Genomic DNA, 21455 nt, shown 5'->3' with positions numbered 1-21455 from the left:
TTAGTAGTTTTATCTGACACTAAATATTTGACTTACAATACAAGAATAAAAATATTTTGTTATTAGTTTGTTACTTAACTGTTGCTTAGGGTCGACGACAACCTTAATATGGCCCTGGCAGGTCCCCACAGTTAACGGTCCGTCCCTGGACTGGTCCACTTTAAATAATTTTAAAATATTTAAAACATACTTATAGAACAAAAATAATATATTAATTATTATAATAAATAATTGAAAGTAAAAGGCAAATGATAAATTAACTATCATTTAAACCCTTCTATAAAATACAAGTTAATCCCCAACATATTTGTATTATAATTAGCTATTATTTACCTTTCTAAGATATATATATTACCTTAAGTGCTGTAATAAAAGGTTTCACATCAAATAAAAATAATAAACTTCTTTTTTAGTCAATATTGGACCTGTATATTCTAAAGAATTATAAATGCTTGAACTTATGTTATATATTATAGTTGTACAAATACTTGAAAACCGGTAGCGTTTAAGGTTTCAATCCGCGAATACTTAAATCGTAAACAACCTCCTCGATCTTTTTTACATCATACTTCAGAACATCATAGCGCTTCCTTAACGAATCATTTTTCATGTTCAATAATCTGAAACCTGCGTTCAATTCGGCGACAAACTCAGATATTTGAAAAGGTTTCGTATAATCTCCGCACGTAACAGAATTCACGGCCAGCCTTGCCTACAATACATCATACATCATTTAATTAAAAAAAAAACCATAGACTTATTAATTGTAGAAAACGTATTAAGATGAAGTACAATTCCATTAGTTTTGAATTAAAGATTGAATCTTCAGATTATTACCATTTTCTAACAATTTCAATGAGGATTTACCAATTCTGATGATAAATTCAATATTCCCATTAAATAATCTTCCAATTCTAAATGGAATCCTTCCTTGGCATCATTCTTAACTGAAACAATTACAATGTTACTCTGATTAAAGGAGATGAATTATCCTTACTTCCTAATACAGATGCAGCAGTTTCTTTGGAAATCAACATTCCTACTTCTAAGAAGACTACCAGGGAGATCAAGAAGCACAATTTTTGTGCCACCCTCCTCCAGTGTTCATAGTATCTGTAATATTGACCTGCAGGTATAAGAGCTGCAAGTTTCTCAAAACCATTTCTAACATTCTGATATAATTCTCTGGCCTTTGAGCAACAATTGGGAACTAAAGTGAGAAATTTGTTAAAATAAATTATATTAACATTTGTGTCTACAACTCACTCTCACTTAGACCATTGTCTTGATGGATCACCTGCATAGTCATCATAATCTCCCTAGCAACCTTATCAATTTCATTGACGATTGACCGGATTTGCTGGAATTACATTCAATGAAAATTTATTACTGCGCGTTTCATGATTTTTACCTCTCTGGCATCTTGTTCATTGTCCAGAAATTCTTGAAACGATGTGAAAATGTTATTTATTACTATATTTGCCATTGCTATAGTTTAAGTTTAATTAACTGTGACTAAACTTGAATAACAAGTTGCAACGATCGATAAAATTACTAAAATGCACAAATAAACAATGGAACAACACTGTCGCAACAATTATAAAAATAAATCTAGGTATCTTTCATAACGTTGGCTACAATGCAAAAAAACCGTTTGAATTTAAATTAAATTTAGGATAATTCCAAAACTTGTAAACATTTTAAAAATAAACATTGTAGTAAATTGCACTTTATATATATACAAAAATCTTAATTAATTAGGAATTAATTGGTTTGAAATTATTAAAAAAAAATATATATTTTGGTTATTTTCAGTTGAAATGTCAAAAGTTTTTAAATGAGTTTTAACTGAATTTCAGCAATATTGTAAATGTTTTTTTCCAACATAAAACTTAATTAATAATTGAATAATATTCTCTGATATTCACGTAGGTATAATTTTATCTGCCTCTACATATACAATAGTTGTTGATACTTTTTTTTTAAGTGATTAGTGTTTATTTCATCATCTTTAACAACTTTTATCAACAAATAATGGAAAATGAACAGTGGAAGAAGGATGTTAAGTTGTTGGACAGGGTGGAGAGCAATCATTCACAAACACCTGTGTTCTATAAAAGTATTTATTGTAGTGTTTACTTAGAACTTAAGCTAATATATTATATTTTAGATAAACATCTTGCTTTAGGCCTGATTTATTTATCACTAGATGAATTGACTTCAATATACCATATCACAGAATCTCATGCTCCAGGTTTTCGATACCAAGCCTCATTATTATATGAAAAGTCAATTCAAGAGACTGACCACCAAATCTTACCATTAATGAAGGAAAACTTTGACGTTAATTGCTGTAACAAAGCTATAGATGAGAATATCCAAAAGATGTTGGAGAAGGTTGAGGAAATGCCTAAAGGTAATTTTACATTAAATGAATAATACATAAAAATAATTTCTCAAGACCTGTCACTAAAATATTTTATATTTTTCTTTTAAGAATGGACTTTAGTCCAGTTAACACCAGTTTTTAATCCACAAGAAAGTAATAATATAAATCCAAGCAATGTTTACACTAATCCCTTGCACATCACAATCTTCAACTGCGGACAAAATAAATCAAATCCAATTACTGTGTGTGTTGATGCACCTAGAGATAATGATGATAATGTAATAAATGTTATGGATATGATGTCAAAGTTGATTAGTGGACAGAATAATGAGTATAAGAAGTTCAAAGATTTCAAGAAGAATAAGAGCAGTTACATTGAGCATAGGAGAAGAATTAATACAGAGATGCAGGTGAGTCTTAAGTTGAATATTAATTTTATAAAATGTTGATGTTTTTTTTTTTTGTCTCATAAGAACATTGTTAAAGTCGTCCAAACCAAGTGGCTGAAAGAGTGGAGGGCGTTGTTAATTGGTAAATACGAGAATCCAGAAATCGAAGATGAACTTAATAATATGTTGAGCTTCTTATTGAAGCAAAATAATTTGTAAGTATTTTTTTTTTACATATTTTTAAATTAACAATGTTTACTTTTCTGTATTGATTTGTTTTTGATTAATTATTTAAATGAAATTTTAGACATATTGCCATAAACGAAAGGAGCCGAATTCTAATGAAGCAAATTATTAAGGGTCATTCGTTCATGGATTTGATACATCTCAAAAAGGCAATACAGTACGCTCTGCCGGACATCAGTTCTGATCAGTGCATAGGAATAACGAAAACATTGAATCAAATCATGCTGAAGAAGAACATATTCCACGGGGAAAAGCGGCATCCTGTTATTATTGTTGTACACGAGGTCAGTGTTTTAAAATTTTTAATTTATCAATTAATACTTTATGCATTAATTTATTGTAATAATCATGTTAGCCCGCGGAAAAGAAAATGGGAGGTATTGTTTGTTTGTTAATGCTTAGAAATGTACTGATAACATTGTAACTTTAGGCAATCGATAAAATCCCGTGGGAGATGATTGATGTCCTAGCTGATCATCCGGTTTGTCGCATGCAGTCGCTGCACTTTACATACGCCTTATACAAAGAACACGAGCACGACATACAGAATGGTTGGAAGATCATATCCAATCCCATCAAGGGTTCCTACATTCTGAATCCTAGTTTGGATCTGATGAACATGGAAGTACGGTTGAAAAGTTTCTTCAGCTACTGGTTGCCAAAGTGGAACTACATCATCGGAAAAAAACCCACGAGCGACGAATTTCTGAGTATACTGAGCGAATCCGATATATTTTGGTATGAAACAACGTTTAAGACTAAAGTAATGTGATTGTATTTGTCTTTTTTGTCGTTTACAGTTACAATGGCCACGGGGACGGCTTCCAATTCTTAAGCGAATCCCGGTTGAAAAAGTTACGAATCAACGCTGTTGTCTTGCTCTTCGGATGCGGCAGCGTAAAGTTGGATGCTGTTGGTGCAGAGTTGGAACCGACTGGGACTAGTCAAAACTACATAACCGCTTGCAGGTATTTACATTATTATATTTAAATAATAGGTACTTTTGTACCTTCTTTAGAAATTTAAAATCAATTTAATATCTTCTGTTCTTTATTGTTGTAGTCCGTGTACAGTTGGAATGCTGTGGAGCGTCACCGATACCGACACCGATATACTATCGACAGATTTTTTGAGCCGCTGGATCCCATCGAAGGCGAAAGTGCATTGGAGGAATTTGGACAGGAAGGCTTGGGAGTTAGCGGTCGAAACAAACATATCTAACTTGCAAAAGAACGATGAGAAAGTTACACATCAAGTGTCCGAGTTGCTGACCGCTCTTGTCAAATCTAAGAAAGCCGCCAATCAGTATATTACGCAAGCAGCGTGCGTGGCGCGCGGCATCCCAGTTAAACTAAAATACTAATTTTCTTTTCAAACTTGTATATTTAATTAAAATATAAATGTTATATAAGACTCTTAAGCAGTAGTTAAAATGCTTACTTTTGGAATAGTCAACAAATCTTCGATAAAACCAGGAGAAAACTCCAAGGATTTTAAATCACATTTGTTCAATTGACACACTTGATTCTACCTATTTGATATTCTACTTATGTACAGCACTAGCACAGATCTTAAACAGATTCCTTCTTGTGTTTGGCAAGCACAGTTTTCATTGCCTTCATTACAGATGGTATAAGTTCAACATGTTTGTCTACACATTTCACTGCACAGTTCTCAAACATTAGACTGTAACGATTCACCTAAAATTATGCATGTTAATATCTCATCAAGTAAATATTTACGGTTTAATACTTCTGATTCTGAGGGATTTGGTCCCATTTTAAGTTTAATATCATCATTGCATTCCATAACGCATCTTTGAAGTCTGTTCTGCAATCCTTCCAATTCTGATTGTACATATCCTTGAGACTTATTCAGTGGACCTGAGCAGTGTTCTACACATTGTTGAACTCTTTCCAAAGATACAGATTTATCGTCACAACACTTCGCCGCACATCTGTGCATATCAGCCTGAAATTATCAAACTCGTATCTGGCTACTCACACTTTATAACCTACAAATATTTACCTGCATTTGCCTTAAATATTGTTTATCCAATTCATCAACCAATTTGGTCATTTCCTGCTCAACCCTTTGTCTTTGTTGCTCAACCATTTTTATTACTTAAATATTAAGTACTTTAATATTCAATTAATTAAGTTATTAGAGGTTATGCTTATTTATATATTGGGGAAATTATTACTTCTGGATGTGTATAACTGACTAATTGGATTTGTTTCTATTTGTTGGCGACCTGACAAAAGTTCTATAGTTGGTAACAGTGTTGGTTGTGACTTTTAATTTCTCTACATTAACGAAAAACAATTCGCTGTTCCGCTTGAGATTAATTAATTTTGGAAAGTCTCTGAATTATTTAAATAACCAATTTATTTTGTGTACCTACTATTAAAGATTTTGCCGTGAGGAAAATCCACAATGCCTTGTTACAAAGGTGAGTTGTTCTAGGACTCCTTAACCTTACATTCGCCGGTCCACTGACGTTTATAAATGCCTAATCATGAAATTCTGTTATTGTTCTTATTTCAGTTAAAGTTAAATGGGGCAAAGAAACATTCCCTGACATTGAGGTCAACACAGATGAGCCACCTATGTTGTTCAAGGCCCAACTGTTTGCACTTACTGGTGTTCAACCAGAAAGGCAGAAAGTTATGGTCAAAGGTGTTACTCTAAAGGATTCTGATTGGGATAATTTCAAATTGAGAGAAGTGAGAACTGATCAATATATACTAATCATTGTGTATGCTAATGTTATCCTTAACTCTGTGAAAAGGGTATTGCAGTTTTGTTAATGGGAAGTAAGGAGGAAGATGTGCCCATTGAACCTGTTGAGAAGACCCTTTTTGTTGAGGACATGAATGAATCTGAATTGGCAACTGCTGTACTATATACATATGATTGATGTTATTGTATTTTTAATCTTATTTTGTTTTCAGCTTGACTTACCTGCAGGTCTTACAAATTTAGGTAATACATGTTACATGAATGCAACTGTCCAATGTTTGAAATCTGTTCCTGAACTGAGGGACGGATTGAAGACTTATCAAGGAGGTGAGAAAACTTGTATTTTCTGTATCTTTGTCAATAATATAATGAATATCAGCAGTTACTACTATTGGTGGTGTTGTACCAGCACAGTCAATTACTGCAGCCATGAGAGATCTATACTCAACAATGGACAAGGGCAGTTCTGTGCCACCAATAGTTTTACTACAAGTACTTCATTTGGCATTCCCAAGATTTGCTGAAAAAAGTGAACATGGTGGATATGTACAACAGGTACACATATAAAAATTTATACATCTCAGATTTGGAAGATTTAATTGTCATAATTCTGTTTAGGATGCTAATGAATGCTGGACAGAATTGGTTAGAATGTTGCAACAGAAACTACCAGCAAAAGCAAATGGAACTGACAATAAGTTTAAGTGAGTCATTTAATTCAATAAGAGTTAATATTTTAGTTAAATCAATCAATTATATTCTCTATTTAGATCATTGATTGATCAATATTTTGGAGGTACATTCGACGTGGAATTGAAATGCGTAGAATCAGAGGATGAGCCAGTTTCTCAAAGTAAAGAACAATTCTTACAATTGAGCTGTTTCATATCTCAAGATGTCAGATATATGCATTCTGGACTAAGATCTGTAAGGAATACACTGTTATTCACGAATACAGTAAATTAATTATGTTTGTTTCAGAAAATGCAAGAGCAAATTACTAAAATGGCCCAATCACTCAACAGAGATGCCGTATTTACTAAATCGGTAAATATATAATTTCATTTCACAAGTTTCTAAAACTACAATATTAATAAATTTTATTTGATTTAAGTCTAAAATAAGTAGATTGCCTGCTTATTTAACCGTACAATTTGTAAGGTTTTATTTTAAAGAAAAAGAAGCTATTAACGCAAAAATCCTAAAGGATGTTAAGTTCCCGATGGACTTTGATGCATTTGAATTGTGCACTCCTGAATTGCAAGAGAAGCTAGCGCCAATGAGAGCAAAGTTTAAGGTAGTCATAACGTCAACGTGTACAACTTTTTTTTAAAAAAATTATTTTACAGGAGCAAGAGGATGCTTTAGTAGAAGAGTCTGGTCAGAAACAGAAGAAGGTTAAAAGTAACGGGGATAACCAAGTGAAGCCAAAAACTGCTCCATATTCTTTTGATGATGGTATTTAAAATAATTATTATATATTATATTATGTATACATTGGTAATTTTGCAGATTTGGGTAGCAACAATAGTGGTTATTATACACTCCAAGCTGTTTTAACTCACCGAGGTAGATCATCCTCGAGTGGGCATTACGTGGGTTGGGTAAAGCAGACAAACGATACTTGGATCAAATGTGATGACGATACTGTTTCTCCTGTCACCGTCGAAGATATTTTAAAGTTATCCGGCGGAGGTAAATATCATTGTTTTGTTTTAATTGAAAATCATTATATTTCCATAGACGTTGAGAATTGTTGTACAAACAGCTCAATAACCTCAGAAAAAAAATATATTTTTCCAGAAATTGCAACTATATTTATAAATATTAATTTTTCCTTCTTGATTTTTAGGAGATTGGCACTGTGCTTATGTATTATTGTATGGACCAAGGTTATTGGAGATTCCAGAAGAACCTATGGTAACAGAGTAAATTAATTAAAAAGATAAACAAAAATACTATTGATTGCTTTACACTATCTATTCTCTGTATAATTATTTTAAATAAACAATATCATTATATAACATCTACATGTTACTAAAAATTGGATAAATTTAGAAACATCTTCTAAACTCAGCATATGTACAGCTGAGAATGTGAATGTATACTGGTTAATTTAAAAAAAAAAAATATTAAAAAATCTTGTTGTATAATTTAAATATCTTTTATCTTATAACAAATGTTTCAATAATATCTGATGTACCTATCCAAGACCCTCCACATGCCTCCACACACCTCCATTTAAATCATGGTAAATTTCTTTTAAATATTGTTAGTTTCTTTTTAAAGTGCGTGATTTATTCTCATTATTTTTATATCTAGCAAGACCTAACATGTATTATGCTAGTAAAGTTGCATACTTCTAGTATTTTTTTTAGAGTGGAAGGAACAGAAGAAGAAGAAAGGGGTGTGGCTATGTGTGTATTTTTAGTATACTAATAGAATATAATCAAATCTGTTGCTACATTCACTCGGTTCGTTGATATTGATATGTGAGTTTAGGTTTGGAGGTAGTGTGGATATTAATAAGTGTAATAACAATGTTTTGTTGTTAATACTATATTGTGTGAACTAGAATTATTGAAAGTGTAGTGAGAGAAAAGTAGCGAAACAAGGCTGAATCGGATCGAGGTCTACATTTTGACCTGATCAGACTGTTATTATAATTTGCAATTGCTCTTATTGTCTATTTATATATTCTGTGATGTCAATGTTGGGACAAAATCAGTCACAAATGTACAAATTAGTTATAGTGGGCGGGGGTGGTGTCGGAAAATCCGCAATCACATTGCAATTCATACAGGTAAAGTATTTGAAGGAATGGAACATCTAAAAAAGACCTTGTAGTAAAGCCTACACACATAACACCAATCATTAAACCCACATTCACTGAATAAACATACTGGATTTAATTTTAGAGCTACTTTGTAACTGATTATGATCCAACAATCGAGGATTCATACACTAAGCAATGTGTAATAGATGACATCCCTGCAAAGTTAGATAGTAAGTCCATTTCAAACAAATATTGAACAATTATCTAGAGTGTGGTAAACAGTTTTAGATACAGCTGGCCAAGAGGAATTCAGTGCCATGAGGGAACAATATATGAGATCTGGTGAAGGTTTTCTGCTGGTATTTTCAGTGACTGAAAGGCCAAGCTTTGAGGAGATGACCAAGTTCCATAGGCAGATTCTCAGAGTCAAAGATAGGGATGAGTTTCCAATGCTCATGGTTGGAAATAAGGTTTGAAATTTTATTATTATCTCATACAGTTGCAGTTTTAACAAATGATTGTATTTATTTTTTTTTTCCTGTAAGGTTGACTTGGAGACACAGAGGGTGGTTTGGCAGGAGGAGGCTCACGTTCTTGCAAAGCAACTGAAGATTCCGTACATTGAATGCAGTGCGAAAATGCGAATGAACGTGGACAATGCATTTTATGAACTCGTGCGGGTCGTGAGGAAATTCCAACAGTCGGAAAGGCCTCCAATCAAACAATCACACCTCAAAAATAAAAGGAAGAAGTGCTGCTTGTTTTAAAGTATTACTACTTTCTAATATAATACGTATAGCTATAATCTGCTAATATACTCTGTAACAAGTCCGAAAGCATCACAATTTCTGAGCGCACACACAGATTCGCTTATTTTATTTTTTTTTTTAAATTTTCCATACATGATATTTTGTATATATATATTTATATACAAGTGTGTACCAAAATTAACGAATGTAGTGGAAAACAGAAGTGAAATCAAACAAAACCAACACCAATTTTATTTTTATATTGTATAAAAGATAATTAAAAAAAAAAGAAGATATATATATACATACACATATGTAGACATACAATCAAATATATTTTTATAAGCTTCGGAAGTAAATTGCTTTAAATAGGATTGAGTATACTCACTGCCAATCAAAATGTTTGAAGGAGAAAGAAACTAACTTTGTCAATTAACTATTAATTCTTAATTTAAACGGAACTCTGTTTAATTCAAATGAATGTCGTCTTCCCTAAAGTTATATAATCTGTTTACTTTTATTTTACTTGATTATATTCCTTTGACAAATATTTTATGTTGCTTGGTGCTAATTCAAATACTACAATGTAACGAAATGAAAGAAGCAGTAACATTTTTATTCTTCAATAAAATAAAATGTAACAAAAAAAAAATATATATATATATTTTATTTGGTTGTATTAAAAGATATAAAAATAATATTTAATAAATGTTTTAAAAATAAACTTGGACACACATTGTTAATATATCACCTAATTAATCACTATCATCACTGGAAACAATTATACGTTTCCTCTTGTTCTTCTTTTTAGTCTTGTAATTTTTTTCGGCGACTTCGACCTCTGAAAGGGATTGGGTGTATTCAATAGAACTTTCGTTGACGCAAAACGAGTCCTATAAAAATCCAATTTTACGCAATTCCTAATTGAAAACAATATTGTATAACTTACGTTGACGTAAGAATCATCTCCATGGCTATCTGATTGAGAATATATAGATGGGTCGTATTTGTTCGGACGTTTTGGTATTTTAAATTTACCAGTATTCGTTGAACACCTAAAATGTATAAAATTTACGAAATCTTGATTTGTGTATGCAAGGAAAAACATACTTGGTAGTTTTTAAATAATGCGCGTGCATTGAAGTGGATTCTATCACGCTCTCATCGTTGACGAAACTCGAATCTAGCTGATCCATACAATGCTCATCTTCATCCTCACTGCACTCGAAATCCGTAGAAACGTCCGCCTCGTCGTCAATTAGCTTATCGTTAATTCTTTTCCGCTTTGCGTAGACCGGCGATTCGCTGCTGGTACTACTGAACGAAGTTCTATTATTAGGAGTCATCTTCTTGCGATGGGACACCTTTCTCGCCGGCGATTTAACGTGAATATCTTCGAAATCTTCTTCGCTATCGAACGAATATTGAAACAAACTTTCGTCCAATTTTTCTTGACGTTTCGATTTGCTTTTAGTTTCTTCTTTACTTGACAACGGACGGAAGAAGTCTGCTATTGACTCGTCGCAGAAATCGTCTAATCCTATTTCTTTCAACACATTTTTCGAACCCACCTCTTTTTTCTTTCGCTCCGACAGTTTTTGCGACAACTTTTTGATAGTCGATTTCGGTGTGCGAATTACAGGGTTCGGTATCACTCTCTCAGGACTATCGAACAGATCGGGTGAAATATTTTGTAAACGTTCCACCAATTCTTTGGGCTTCAATGATTTATTCAGTATCGGCGAAGTACTGCCGTTCGATTTACTACACGTTGAAAGATTAGTGCTCGTATCGGAACTATCCAGTACCTCTATTATTTCAGGTGATTCAATGATCAATGTTTGACGACTCGAAGAACTATTTAAGATTGGCACGTTCTTTACGACTTTTGCAACTCGTTCGCATCCCGGTGAAAGATCCGAGTAAAGTCGTTTCTTCGCCATATGATTATTAACAGTTCTATTTTCTATACTACCAATAATCGGTGATTCCAAATCCAACATTTGCAAAGTATTAGGTGAGCAGATGATTGTTGCATCTGGATCATATTTATCAATGAATAAATCCTCCAAAGATTTTAATTTGAAGAATTCTAAAGTTGATTCAAAAATAAATTTCATTTCACTAATAGTGAAATCCTCGAAATCATTGTCGCTGCTTATATCCTGACTAGCATCACCGAAATTACGGGAATTTTGAACTGATTTTTCCGATGATAGATTAAAAGTATCATCATCATTATCAGGAAATGATTCATTGCGCGAAATCTGATTAAAACATTGTTCCTCGGTTTCTTCTTTGCCTGAAAATAAATCATTACGCAACGTTTCATTGAAACACTCGTTCTTGTTTTCTTCATCGTCTTGAAATATATTACTATCGTTTTCCAAATTTGAAATACATTCATTGACATTAAAATGTGCTTGTTTCTCAATATTAATTGTTCCATTGACATTAAAATGTGTGCTTTGCCGGTCAACATTTTTAGATGATTCACGCATTCTTATCAAGTTTAATTTAGCATTAGTTATATTCTCCTTTATAAAACTTGTATTTGCAACGTTTGTTTTCTCGAGTTTATGAATGACTGGAAAAGATTCATCACTAGAAGTCCTTCCAATAATTGAATTATCCATTTCTTCTTTGTATTTCGAATTAGTCAAGACTGAGAAATCAAGATCCTCAAACATGTCGTCGTTTTCGTCAAATTCTTCAGCATTTGATCCATGTAAACTAAACGTATCCAAGTTATCAACATTTGGAGGTTTATAATTGGAAAAGTCGAAATCACCCAACTTTGGAAAAACATGCACATCGCACGCAAACAAATGTTTGCATGTCTTACATTCATTCTGATTTCCAATAAGAAAATAGTTTGTAATCTCTTTCAGCAATGATTCTACATTTTCGTCTGTTTGACTTAAGGGAGTCAGAGTGCCCAATTCGCTTGATTGCGTTGCTTGCTGTTTGAACATAGAGCGAATGTCCGTTTGTTTCTTTTGGACGACATTCAAATTGATTTTCTTTACTAAAAAGAAGATATATTAGTTTTATATGGTTATAGATTAAAGGTATTACCAGGAGATATGGGCAGATTAAAACGTTTCGCTTCGGCATATTCAACCAAATATCTTAAAATATTTGTATCGTCTGATGGAGTTATTGTGCTCTTATTTTTAGTTCTGCAAAAAGTTAATGTACAATCATTACTGCAAAGTTTGTTGCCCAAAGACACAAAATTTCCGACATCTGGTATCCTGTTCTTAAATTTAATTTGTTCGCTGTTCATCATATTATTAAACATTGAAATTAAATTTGAATTTGTCTGCTTTTTCTTTTCTTTTTCGATGGCGATAATACTCTTCATGCACGTCGGTTCAATTTCCGGTGGAACCATCCTGATATTGGGCTGCTTTTTCAGTTCTTGCTTCAATTCCCGCGAGTTCATCAACTGAGAAATTAAATTCTGTTTGTGAGCCAGAACATCGCGTAGTGATTCTTGCTCTTTGCNNNNACCCATTCTCTGGATCATCCTCACCGTAGACTTATTGGAAACATCAAAACAAACCACTAAATCTACTTCGCCCACGTCTAAACCCTCCTCTCCCACAGATGTTGACACCAAGGTATTGCATGTACCTTTCCTAAAAGAGTCCAAAACCTAAAAGCTAATATATTTACAAAACGTAACTAAACTTGATTCAATACGTACGGCAATTTGTTGCTTCTGCGTTATTGAACCTTGTCCAACAAATATTTTGGGTTTTATCAAATCTTTGTTCATCAACAATATAGTATACGCTTCAACGACGCTTTCCTTGTACTCACAAAACACAATAGCTTTACTATTTTGACCAAGATTTTTAAAATGGCCTAATAATATTTCAGCTAAACGATAAAATTTTGGATGTCCGAATTTTGTATCAGAAGGTACCTTAAGTTTAAAAACAAAAATTGGTAGTTGCTCTTTCTCAAATTTAAGAAATGTTACCTCGGGTAGTGAACCGTCTGGCAGTTTATCAACGTTCGGAATGTGTCCCAAATAGCAACGAACGTCTTCAACCAAATTTGTAATATCCGAATTAGATCGAATCAGATTTTTATCAGAGTTGTCTAAAGTTTACAAACAACATAAATGAAAGGTGCTCAAATATATAATTACTCAATTACCATCAAAATATTTCATAAAACCACGCAAACCATGTTGCACCAGGAGCTGAAACGCATGGTATAAGATGATGCAAATGTTCAAATTTTTTATAATTTCACCGTACGCTGGAATTCTAAGACATAATTAAGAAAATTCAATAGAATCGAAAATAGAAAATACCTGTTCATGCTGTTAGCCTTTTTAAAGTCTTCTAAAATGTAAAAGAAACGTCCTTTACTCAGGTTAGCGCAGTTTCCTTGAACGATCCTGTGGTGCACCAAGATTCTAACATATCTATCTAAAATCTTTTTTTTAAGTTTTTACACGCATTTCGCTTAATTTTGTTTAAACTTTTGCAAACCTTTAAATAATTATCATAGACTTGCTTCAGTTTTCCATCGAATCGCACAACAACAGTTTCCACTGTCCTTTTGCAAATGTATTGGGCAACATCTTGGCTTTCTTCATTTCTCGCTTCTAAATGCGAGATCAATAAACTATTACATACGGTGATGACATCAGAGATGTTCGAACCCGGTGTCGCGCTAAGAGCCAAGACGCGAAAATATTTATTAAATGGCAAAATTTGCTTTATAACTTCGCAATAAGCATAATTTCCTCGGGCCCTATGCGCTTCATCAAAAACCAAACATTTTATTTCCTTAGCAAGCTTCAATATCCTATCTAAATCATTCTGTAAAACTTGTGGCGTTATAAAGAATACCCTCTTTTGTGTCCAAATATCATTTCTATTGGACTTTGTTGTTGAACCTATTGATAAGAATTGATATTTAAAAGTTGGAATATGACATATTTGTACAGAATGTTACCTGTAAGTTCTGCAGTCATATCCTTTGGTATCGCTACAATATTGTAACATGCTTCAATCTGCTGCTTAACAAGTGGTCTTGTAGGGGCCATAAAGATAATTTTACCATTAGGGTACCATCGAAAATAATTATACATAACAACTGCAGCAATGAATGTCTTTCCCAAACCAGTTGGCAATGTAACCTATTCAAATGTTTCCAGTAAAGAGACATGCTTTTTAAATATAGATTGTGGATGTACATACCATAGTATTTTGTAATAAAGCTTTTTCAACAATTTTAAATTGATAATCACGAATAGGTAAATTTGTTGGATAAATCCATGTTTTCCCGCCATGTAAATCAAAACCTTTTGTTTCCTCATTGCTGCACAAATTATACCTTAAATTAAAATAAATATATATTGAATATGTAAAACACGTTAAACTATTTATTACCCACAATCCATATCACTAATATCCACTACAAAAAAAATAGAATATAACCTACAAGAACCCACAAATATAAACAAAACAAATAACGCTGTTCTGCTACTGGTCAATGCTGAAACTCTTACCAACACTGTATTGACCAGTTTGACAACTTACGATATTTACAAATTTTTTGAATTTAAATAATCAGATTAACATTTGTATTTTTCATCATATTATTATTATTTAAACAATATATAAAAAAAATAACTTTAATTTTAATATTTGATTAATGAGAAATAAGTAACAGTAGTGAAAAATGTAAATGTTTATTTGTTAAATTTTACATTTAAATACATGTTAACCTTGTGTGTCAAATATTTGTAAGTTAATTATAAGTATCAAGTGATAATAAAATAAAAGAAGTATTTGCATTGCATTTTAACAATTCTTAATAAGTGATGAATACAAAACTAGTTGAAACATGTAACTTTTCAATATATTTATTCACTAAAATATGCTTAATTTTCTATTTATATATATACGTTTGATTTCCATTATAATAAAAATATAATCTATATACATGGGAAACATTACATGCTTTTGTTTGTTTTTCATTCTAGTCACATTTTAAAAGGAAAACCAACGAATCATGAAAAAGACATACACTTATTAGAAACAAATGCAAAACTTCAGTCTTTTGCTAATTGAAAAGTAGAAAAAAAGAAAAGAAAAAGAAAACAAGTTGAAAATGAAGATCGCTAACATTCTCGATCGTTACATATTTAAATAATACCCAACTTAACGAATATAATTAAAAAAAAAACACGATTATCTATCCATTTAATCCTGATCGGGATTCGGACTAGTAGGAGAATAGCCTGGTGAAGATGGCGAGTACCTAGGTGGCTGCGGGGAGAAAACTGGACTCGCAGGAGAATAGCTTGGACTTGTCGGCGTGTATGTTGGTGAAGTGGGAGAATACTTTGTACTGTGGGGGGAATATTGCGGGGAAGTTGGTGAATAGTTCGGACTGGTCGGCGAGTAGTTCGGCGACGAAGGAGAGTAACGTGAACTTGCGGCGGGTGTGTGTTGAGGAGAAGAGGGTGAATAATTTGGCGATGTCGGTGAATAGCTGGGCGAAGTTGGTGAATATTGGGGACTGCCGCCTGCAAAACTGGGACTGGTCGGAGAGTAGTTTGGAGAGGTAGGTGAATACTTCGGTGAGGAAGGTGAGTACGACGGAGAGGCTGGTGAATATTGTGGAGAGGATGGGGAATAAGATGGTGAATTAGGAGAATAAGCTGGAGAATGTGCAGCGTACCTGGGGGACGATGGAGAGTAAGAGGGAGAACTGGGCGAGTAGCCCGGAGAAGTCGGAGAATAGTTGGGACTAGATGGTGAATACGTAGGTGAAGTCGGCGAATAACCAGGAGACGTCGGAGAATAATTTGGAGATGTGGGTGAGTAATTAGGCGATGTTGGGGAGTAACTGGACGACGTCGGCGAGTAACTTGGAGAAGTTGGCGAATAACCCGGGGATGTCGGCGAGTAACTGGGAGATGTTGGTGAATAATTTGGAGAAGTCGGCGAATATCCGGGACTTGTTGGAGAATAGCTCGGAGAAGTTGGCGAGTAGCTCGGCGACGTCGGAGAGTATCCGGGACTCGTTGGTGAGTAATTCGGGGATGTTGGACTGTAATTGGGCGATGTTGGAGAGTATCCAGGAGAGCTCGGCGAATATCCCGATGATCCCGGTGTCATACAAGGCGAGTTCGGCTGATACGAAGGTGATGCAGGGCTGTAAGATGGTGATGCGGCCCTCGGAGATGCACCAAATGGTGACATACCAGGAGATTGTGCCCACGAATATCCAGGTGACATTCCCGATGCATCGGAAGCAGCGGATGGTGAAAAGGACGGCCCACCAGGGGTCATACCACTGCCTAATATATCTGTAAAATGTAAATCAAATTAGAACAAAACTTAGAACGGTAACGGTAATAAATGATAATATTACTTGGTGTATTCCATACGCTGCCAGCGTTGTACGGTGTAGCACCTTGATTCCAGGGTGTCATTGAACTGCCAGGACTCATGCTTGGAGTAGCTGCAGACCCAAAGAACATGCCGCTGTTCATCAAGTCGGCTCCTTGTGTTTGCGGAATCGCAATTGCACTCTTGCACTTGTCGGCGTCCAAAAGCAAATCAAAACAGCCGGTGCCCATACGGGGTAATTGTCCCATAATAATATTCTCTGATACACCTCTCATCGGATCTACTTCAGCATGTGAAGCGGCGTCCAACAACACATCAACAGTTTCCTCGAAAGAACATCTCATAAGTGCACCAGTATCTTGCCTATTGATACCGTGACGGGTGATGGCCATAAGATGACCCTTTGCAGTCATTACGTCGCAAAGCAAAGCGAGATGACGGTAGTTTACGTAAAGACCATAGAACTGAAGTACGGCATTCATTTCCTTCTCAACCGACTTACGCACAGCTTCTATACCCAATACAGCAAAAATCTCACAGATGTCGTTTGAGAATGTTCTCACAGGATCGACGTCCCTCTCGGATAATACTTTCATCATACTTGTGCCATCAGTTTCCAACAACCATTCAGCAATAGCTTTAAACTCTCCAGTTTCTGTAATGACAATTCTCTTTTTGCTGTCCGTTTGTGGCAAGTGCATGTACACTTTGGCAATAGCTTCAATGCCCTGCAATGTCATATCTGACAACATATTAGCTTCAATGCAGCGCAAGAACATGTCGTCGTCCATTTTATCCACATCCTCATCAGCGGAGTCACCGAATTTCCCATCGTCGCTATTCATGATTCGAATACGCAACACCAATTTTTCTGCATTGTCATCATTGAAGATGCAATTCAAGTCATCTCCGAATCCGGCGTTGATTTTTTCGGCAATCTGTTCCATTGTTAATTTTTTGTCTGTCATACGTTTTCTGTCCAGTTCGATACGCAGCAGCCAAGGAGAAATGCGAGTTGGATCAAAGTCAGGCATTTCGTAGTAAACATTCACAAATTCTTGATCCTCCGGAATAACGGTGTTTTGTGGATCAGGATCATAGTAAATAGCAGTGTTTGCTGTTACTTTCCTAAGTGTCGTATGTTCCAAACGGCACAATACGTTCTTAGCCTTTTCCGCATCTCTCGCTGCTGCTCCAGTTAAGAACACTGTTAGAGACGGAGCTTTTGGCTTCTTAGATATATTAATAATTTCTTTCAAACGGGGTACACCAAGGGTTACGTTTTTCGATGATACACCAGCAAAATGGAAAGTGTTCAGTGTCATCTGAGTGGCAGGTTCTCCAAGAGATTGTGCAGCTAATGCTCCAACCATTTCACCTGGGTTAGCTTGCGCTTGTTGGAATCTCGTTTCAATTTCACCAATAAGCCACTCGAAAGCTTCCGTGCTGAGCCTGAATTCTTCTGATACGCATTTCGTACAGAGAGTAGATCTTACCAAGCATTGGAAGAGCAGTGTGGCGTTTTCGTTAGCTTGAACTGATAACCTATCGGTGCCCGCTACAATTATACAACGTTGCAACAATTCGCGAACACCTTGGATCACTCTTATAGGTGATAAATCAGTAGGAGCACGTTTGTTGATATGGAAAATTTTCTGCACGTTCCAAATCATACGCTGTAGATTGCAAGGCAATACTACTTTCGGATCACCGCTGGGGAAAATTTGCCGAAGAGCTTCTCTGTCCTTTTGAAGCTGATCCCATTCTCTTTCCAATTCGGAGATAACATCGCCGGAGCCCATCATTTGCTTGATTACATCTTCGTTAAAAACACGTCTTAAGTAACGTTCGTTACTTGCGTCAAATCTAAATTTCCTTTCGAATGCTTTGTTACTTAGTTTAATTGTGGGTAACGTTTGGAATTCCACCATTTCACCGCATAAACCATCTTCGCCATAACGCAATTGAATCAGTTGACCTACTGAATTTCGCACAGTTCCATCATAATGTACCATTACGGATTCCATAGCCTTAATCAAACGACGTTGAATATAGCCAGTTTCTGCAGTTTTTACGGCTGTATCAATGAGACCTTCACGACCACCCATAGCGTGGAAGTAGAATTCAGATGGTGTTAAACCGGCAAGGTATGAATTTTCTACGAACCCTCTTGACTCGGGACCATAATCATCTTTGATAAAGTGGGGCAGTGTCCTTTTTCTGAAGCCAAATGGAATACGTTTACCTTCTACGTTTTGTTGACCCACGCAAGCAATAACTTGGGAAATATTAATGTTGGAGCCTTTAGCACCAGATACCACCATAGCTTTTAAATTGTTGTATTCGGTAAGGGACTTCTTAGCAGAACCGCCAGTTTTATCACGAGCATCGTTCAAGATTCTGTTCACTTGATTTTCGAAAGTCTGCCTCAATGTGTTACCGGGCGTTGGCTCGAGTTCCATGTTGTGAGCTTTTTGAATAACCTCTATTACATCTTCTTTTGCTTTCTTAATAGCTTTCTGAATTTCCAAATAGGTTTGAGGATCAGCAATAGTGTCTCCAATACCGATACTGTGTCCTTCCAGAAGTAGCCAGTTGTTAATTACAGTTTGGATGTTACCATAAAACCGACCACAAACTTCGTGTCCCAACTCCAACATACAGATATGGAGCAAAGAACCGGCAGAGGTACCCAGAGTTTTTTTACATAAAATTCCCATGACTAATTCTCCATGCTCTACCATTACTTTCGTATCTCCAGGTGAAATCCATTTATATGGTCCATCATCTTCCTCGTCAGGATGTGTAGAATGCGTGCGGATCATATTTACATTTCCGGGAATAATTAGAGAAAAGATCTGTTTTCCTGTCCATAGTGGTTTGGGTTTCAATATTGCAGGCCTGGGCATTTTTCCATCCCAAATTGGTAAAAACATAAGTAAATTCATAATTTGTTCATGCGTAATAAACACATCTCTCTTCGTCATCTTACGGACAGCTGTTAAGGTGTCCTGTACAATACCCATGACGGGTTTGTTTGCCTGCGGTGTGATAATTTGTCTCGGCGTTATATGCAAATTTTCAACTTCGGCACGAGTCTCCATGCTTTGAGGTACGTGCAAATTCATTTCATCCCCATCAAAATCGGCATTGTAGGGTGAGGTGCAGCTGAGATTCATCCGGAAAGTGGACCACGGTAATACTTTAACCCTATGACCCATCATACTCATTTTATGGAGTGTAGGTTGACGATTGAAAATAACCAAATCCCCGTCGCGGATATGACGTTCCACTTTGTAACCGCACTGCAAATGAAGATCGGAAGATTTCGGATGGAATCGTAAATCTATCCTCTCGCCGTTGTCTCGCACAATATATTTAGCACCTGGATATTGCGAGTTTCCTCTTTGAACTAATTCCAACATTCTAAATGCACAGATCAAATTAATATTATAGTGTATAATGTTTTCTAGATACTTACTTATCAAAGTTGAAAGGAGTAACAATTTCAGGGAACGTAAGATTCTGAGCAATACTTCTAGGGACGCCTACTTGATCGATTCGAAGATTTGGATCTGGTGTGATTACAGTACGTGCGGAGAAATCCACACGCTTTCCCATAAGGTTTCCACGAATACGTCCTTCTTTTCCCTTTAGACGGGCTTTTATTGCTTTCAACGGTTTGCCAGATTTCTGCATAGCCCTTGGCATACCGGGCATGTCGTTATCAACTAATGTGGCAACGTGAAATTGCAGCATTTTAATATTTTCTGAAAGCACGTGGGCGGCTGCACCAGCAGCTTCATTTCGTTGCAACTCATTGTTTGCTTTAATGATATCAGCCAATTTATGTGTTAAATCGTCTTGATTTCTAGCTGATCCGTGCATGACTACAGCGGGTCTAACTGCTAAGGGTGGAACAGGCAGGCTGGTTACAATCATCCAATCAGGTCTTGCAAATTTAGGATCCATACCAAGGATGAAACACTCTTCATCTGAAGCAATATTTAATCATTAATTGTTTTCCGTCTTTAAACTGCATTGACTTACCTGTAATGTGTTTTAGAATTTCCCAAACCCTTTCAGCTGACAAAGCAATTTTCTTCTCTTGCGAATCTTCATTTATATGCTTCCATTCTGCTGTTAGATCAAGACCAGCTCTCTTGATATTTGGTTGGTAGCGACCACAACCACCATGTCCTTGCTTTTTTCCAGTTTGATTGGGATCTTCCCCTTCTTTACCTACGTCCATCTCATCACCACCCTCACATATATTTTTTCCCTTGCATAAATCATACACAAATGCCAACCTTTTACGTGGTTGACCCTTTGATTTTATAACAACCTCCTTAATTTTTGGATTATTCTAAAACGAGGATTCAATTAATAACTCATGATATTTTACATGTTTTGTTATTTTCTACTTACAGGACTGACAAGAAGTTTACTGCAGTAGAAACAGACGCATCTTAATATTTTTATAGTTTTTGTAACAAAGCCAACATGGAATACAGGTTTGCTTAGATCAATATGCCCAAAATGTCCTGGACATTCAGTCATGTTGCCTGCACAAGTGAGACACCGAGAATTTCTATCGATGACTCCCTGTCTGGGATCCATGAGGCCACCCAACTTTGGGCGACCTGCTTCCATTGTCTCAGGGAACTTAAGCCCTCCATCAGTAACTGACATACGACGCTAAAGGGAAAACATAAAAATATTATACTAATAGTATAAACATATCAAATTATTTGGAAATATTCCATTTTATCAATA

General features: G+C 35.3%; 7 protein-coding genes across 10 annotated transcripts in view; 3 read left to right on the top strand and 4 right to left on the bottom strand.

Annotated features, from left to right (window-relative positions):
* Positions 1-400: 400 nt before the first annotated feature.
* LOC108562645 (translin) lies at positions 401-1582 on the bottom strand. Its single transcript, XM_017921057.1, has 5 exons — positions 1412-1582; positions 1267-1360; positions 998-1210; positions 868-947; positions 401-712 (listed from the first exon to the last, which is right to left on the bottom strand). Exons 1-5 carry the CDS (start codon positions 1484-1486, stop codon positions 506-508), a joined length of 669 nt encoding a protein of 222 aa, XP_017776546.1. The 5' UTR covers positions 1487-1582; the 3' UTR covers positions 401-505.
* A 318-nt stretch (positions 1583-1900) lies between these two features.
* On the top strand, positions 1901-4405 carry LOC108562643 (separin). 3 transcript variants are annotated; one of them, XM_017921052.1, is made up of 9 exons: positions 1901-1932; positions 1995-2119; positions 2171-2416; positions 2498-2799; positions 2863-2993; positions 3086-3308; positions 3455-3762; positions 3825-3992; positions 4087-4405. In XM_017921052.1, the coding sequence occupies exons 2-9, from the start codon at positions 2035-2037 to the stop codon at positions 4385-4387; spliced, it is 1764 nt and encodes a 587-aa protein (XP_017776541.1). In that variant the 5' UTR covers positions 1901-1932; positions 1995-2034; the 3' UTR covers positions 4388-4405. The 3 variants fall into 3 exon arrangements, with proteins under 3 accessions (XP_017776541.1, XP_017776542.1, XP_017776543.1); XM_017921053.1 differs by having other exon boundaries at positions 1925-1928; positions 1988-2119; XM_017921054.1 differs by having other exon boundaries at positions 1925-1932; positions 1988-2119.
* Positions 4388-5230, bottom strand: LOC108562648 (protein FAM136A-like). Its single transcript, XM_017921059.1, has 3 exons — positions 5053-5230; positions 4777-4995; positions 4388-4724 (listed from the first exon to the last, which is right to left on the bottom strand). The coding sequence occupies exons 1-3, from the start codon at positions 5137-5139 to the stop codon at positions 4596-4598; spliced, it is 435 nt and encodes a 144-aa protein (XP_017776548.1). The 5' UTR covers positions 5140-5230; the 3' UTR covers positions 4388-4595.
* Positions 5231-5293: 63 nt separating this feature from the next.
* LOC108562644 (ubiquitin carboxyl-terminal hydrolase 14) lies at positions 5294-7790 on the top strand. Of its 2 annotated transcripts, none has more exons than XM_017921056.1 (12): positions 5294-5476; positions 5572-5750; positions 5816-5923; positions 5979-6093; positions 6149-6321; positions 6385-6470; positions 6537-6693; positions 6748-6813; positions 6881-7063; positions 7116-7224; positions 7279-7461; positions 7619-7790. In XM_017921056.1, exons 1-12 carry the CDS (start codon positions 5461-5463, stop codon positions 7696-7698), a joined length of 1455 nt encoding a protein of 484 aa, XP_017776545.1. In that variant the 5' UTR covers positions 5294-5460; the 3' UTR covers positions 7699-7790. The 2 variants fall into 2 exon arrangements, with proteins under 2 accessions (XP_017776545.1, XP_017776544.1); XM_017921055.1 differs by having other exon boundaries at positions 6146-6321.
* A 441-nt stretch (positions 7791-8231) lies between these two features.
* LOC108562647 (ras-like protein 2) lies at positions 8232-9509 on the top strand. Its single transcript, XM_017921058.1, has 4 exons — positions 8232-8569; positions 8685-8772; positions 8825-9012; positions 9088-9509. The coding sequence occupies exons 1-4, from the start codon at positions 8471-8473 to the stop codon at positions 9307-9309; spliced, it is 597 nt and encodes a 198-aa protein (XP_017776547.1). The 5' UTR covers positions 8232-8470; the 3' UTR covers positions 9310-9509.
* A 101-nt stretch (positions 9510-9610) lies between these two features.
* Positions 9611-14786, bottom strand: LOC108562649. Its single transcript, XM_017921060.1, has 12 exons — positions 14709-14786; positions 14517-14652; positions 14272-14455; positions 13803-14212; positions 13622-13746; positions 13462-13574; positions 13283-13404; positions 13004-13225; positions 12370-12952; positions 10402-12319; positions 10241-10346; positions 9611-10184 (listed from the first exon to the last, which is right to left on the bottom strand). Exons 1-12 carry the CDS (start codon positions 14717-14719, stop codon positions 10047-10049), a joined length of 4068 nt encoding a protein of 1355 aa, XP_017776549.1. The 5' UTR covers positions 14720-14786; the 3' UTR covers positions 9611-10046.
* A 461-nt stretch (positions 14787-15247) lies between these two features.
* The window catches only part of LOC108562650 (DNA-directed RNA polymerase II subunit RPB1), a 6567-nt gene continuing 359 nt past the window's right edge, over positions 15248-21455 (bottom strand). Inside the window, exons 2-6 of the mRNA XM_017921062.1 lie at positions 21108-21377; positions 20730-21045; positions 20161-20674; positions 16702-20105; positions 15248-16636 (exon numbers count right to left, since the gene is read on the bottom strand). Coding sequence (XP_017776551.1) covers positions 15525-16636; positions 16702-20105; positions 20161-20674; positions 20730-21045; positions 21108-21377 — 5616 coding nt within the window. The 3' untranslated portion in view covers positions 15248-15524. The remainder of the gene's footprint in view (positions 16637-16701; positions 20106-20160; positions 20675-20729; positions 21046-21107; positions 21378-21455) is intronic.

Source organism: Nicrophorus vespilloides, unplaced genomic scaffold (assembly GCF_001412225.1).
Source record: "Nicrophorus vespilloides isolate i.1.1-1 unplaced genomic scaffold, Nicve_v1.0, whole genome shotgun sequence".
NCBI classification, from domain to species: Eukaryota; Metazoa; Arthropoda; class Insecta; order Coleoptera; family Silphidae; genus Nicrophorus; species Nicrophorus vespilloides.
The sequence above is the reverse complement of the archived record's forward strand: the minus strand, read 5'-3'. Positions and strand labels throughout refer to the sequence as shown.

Bases quoted from the DNA above. Each gene is read 5' to 3' on its own strand.
- LOC108562645 (XM_017921057.1), bottom strand. From the start codon at position 1,486: ATGGCAAATATAGTAATAAATAACATTTTCACATCGTTTCAAGAATTT. The intron at 1,361-1,411 runs GTAAAAATCATG...ATGTAATTCCAG, and splicing joins ATGAACAAGATGCCAGAGAG to CAAATCCGGTCAATCGTCAA. The intron at 948-997 runs GTAAGGATAATT...TAATTGTTTCAG, and splicing joins TGCTGCATCTGTATTAGGAA to TTAAGAATGATGCCAAGGAA.
- LOC108562643 (XM_017921052.1), top strand. From the start codon at position 2,035: ATGGAAAATGAACAGTGGAAGAAGGATGTTAAGTTGTTGGACAGGGTG. The intron at 2,120-2,170 runs GTATTTATTGTA...ATTATATTTTAG, and splicing joins AACACCTGTGTTCTATAAAA to ATAAACATCTTGCTTTAGGC. The intron at 3,763-3,824 runs GTATGAAACAAC...TGTCGTTTACAG, and splicing joins AGCGAATCCGATATATTTTG to TTACAATGGCCACGGGGACG.
- LOC108562648 (XM_017921059.1), bottom strand. From the start codon at position 5,139: ATGGTTGAGCAACAAAGACAAAGGGTTGAGCAGGAAATGACCAAATTG. The intron at 4,996-5,052 runs GTAAATATTTGT...TGATAATTTCAG, and splicing joins AATATTTAAGGCAAATGCAG to GCTGATATGCACAGATGTGC. The intron at 4,725-4,776 runs GTATTAAACCGT...GCATAATTTTAG, and splicing joins CAAATCCCTCAGAATCAGAA to GTGAATCGTTACAGTCTAAT.
- LOC108562644 (XM_017921055.1), top strand. The intron at 6,322-6,384 runs GTACACATATAA...AATTCTGTTTAG, and splicing joins ATGGTGGATATGTACAACAG to GATGCTAATGAATGCTGGAC. The intron at 7,064-7,115 runs GTAGTCATAACG...ATTATTTTACAG, and splicing joins CAATGAGAGCAAAGTTTAAG to GAGCAAGAGGATGCTTTAGT.
- LOC108562647 (XM_017921058.1), top strand. From the start codon at position 8,471: ATGTCAATGTTGGGACAAAATCAGTCACAAATGTACAAATTAGTTATA. The intron at 8,570-8,684 runs GTAAAGTATTTG...ATTTAATTTTAG, and splicing joins TCACATTGCAATTCATACAG to AGCTACTTTGTAACTGATTA. The intron at 9,013-9,087 runs GTTTGAAATTTT...TTTTCCTGTAAG, and splicing joins TGCTCATGGTTGGAAATAAG to GTTGACTTGGAGACACAGAG.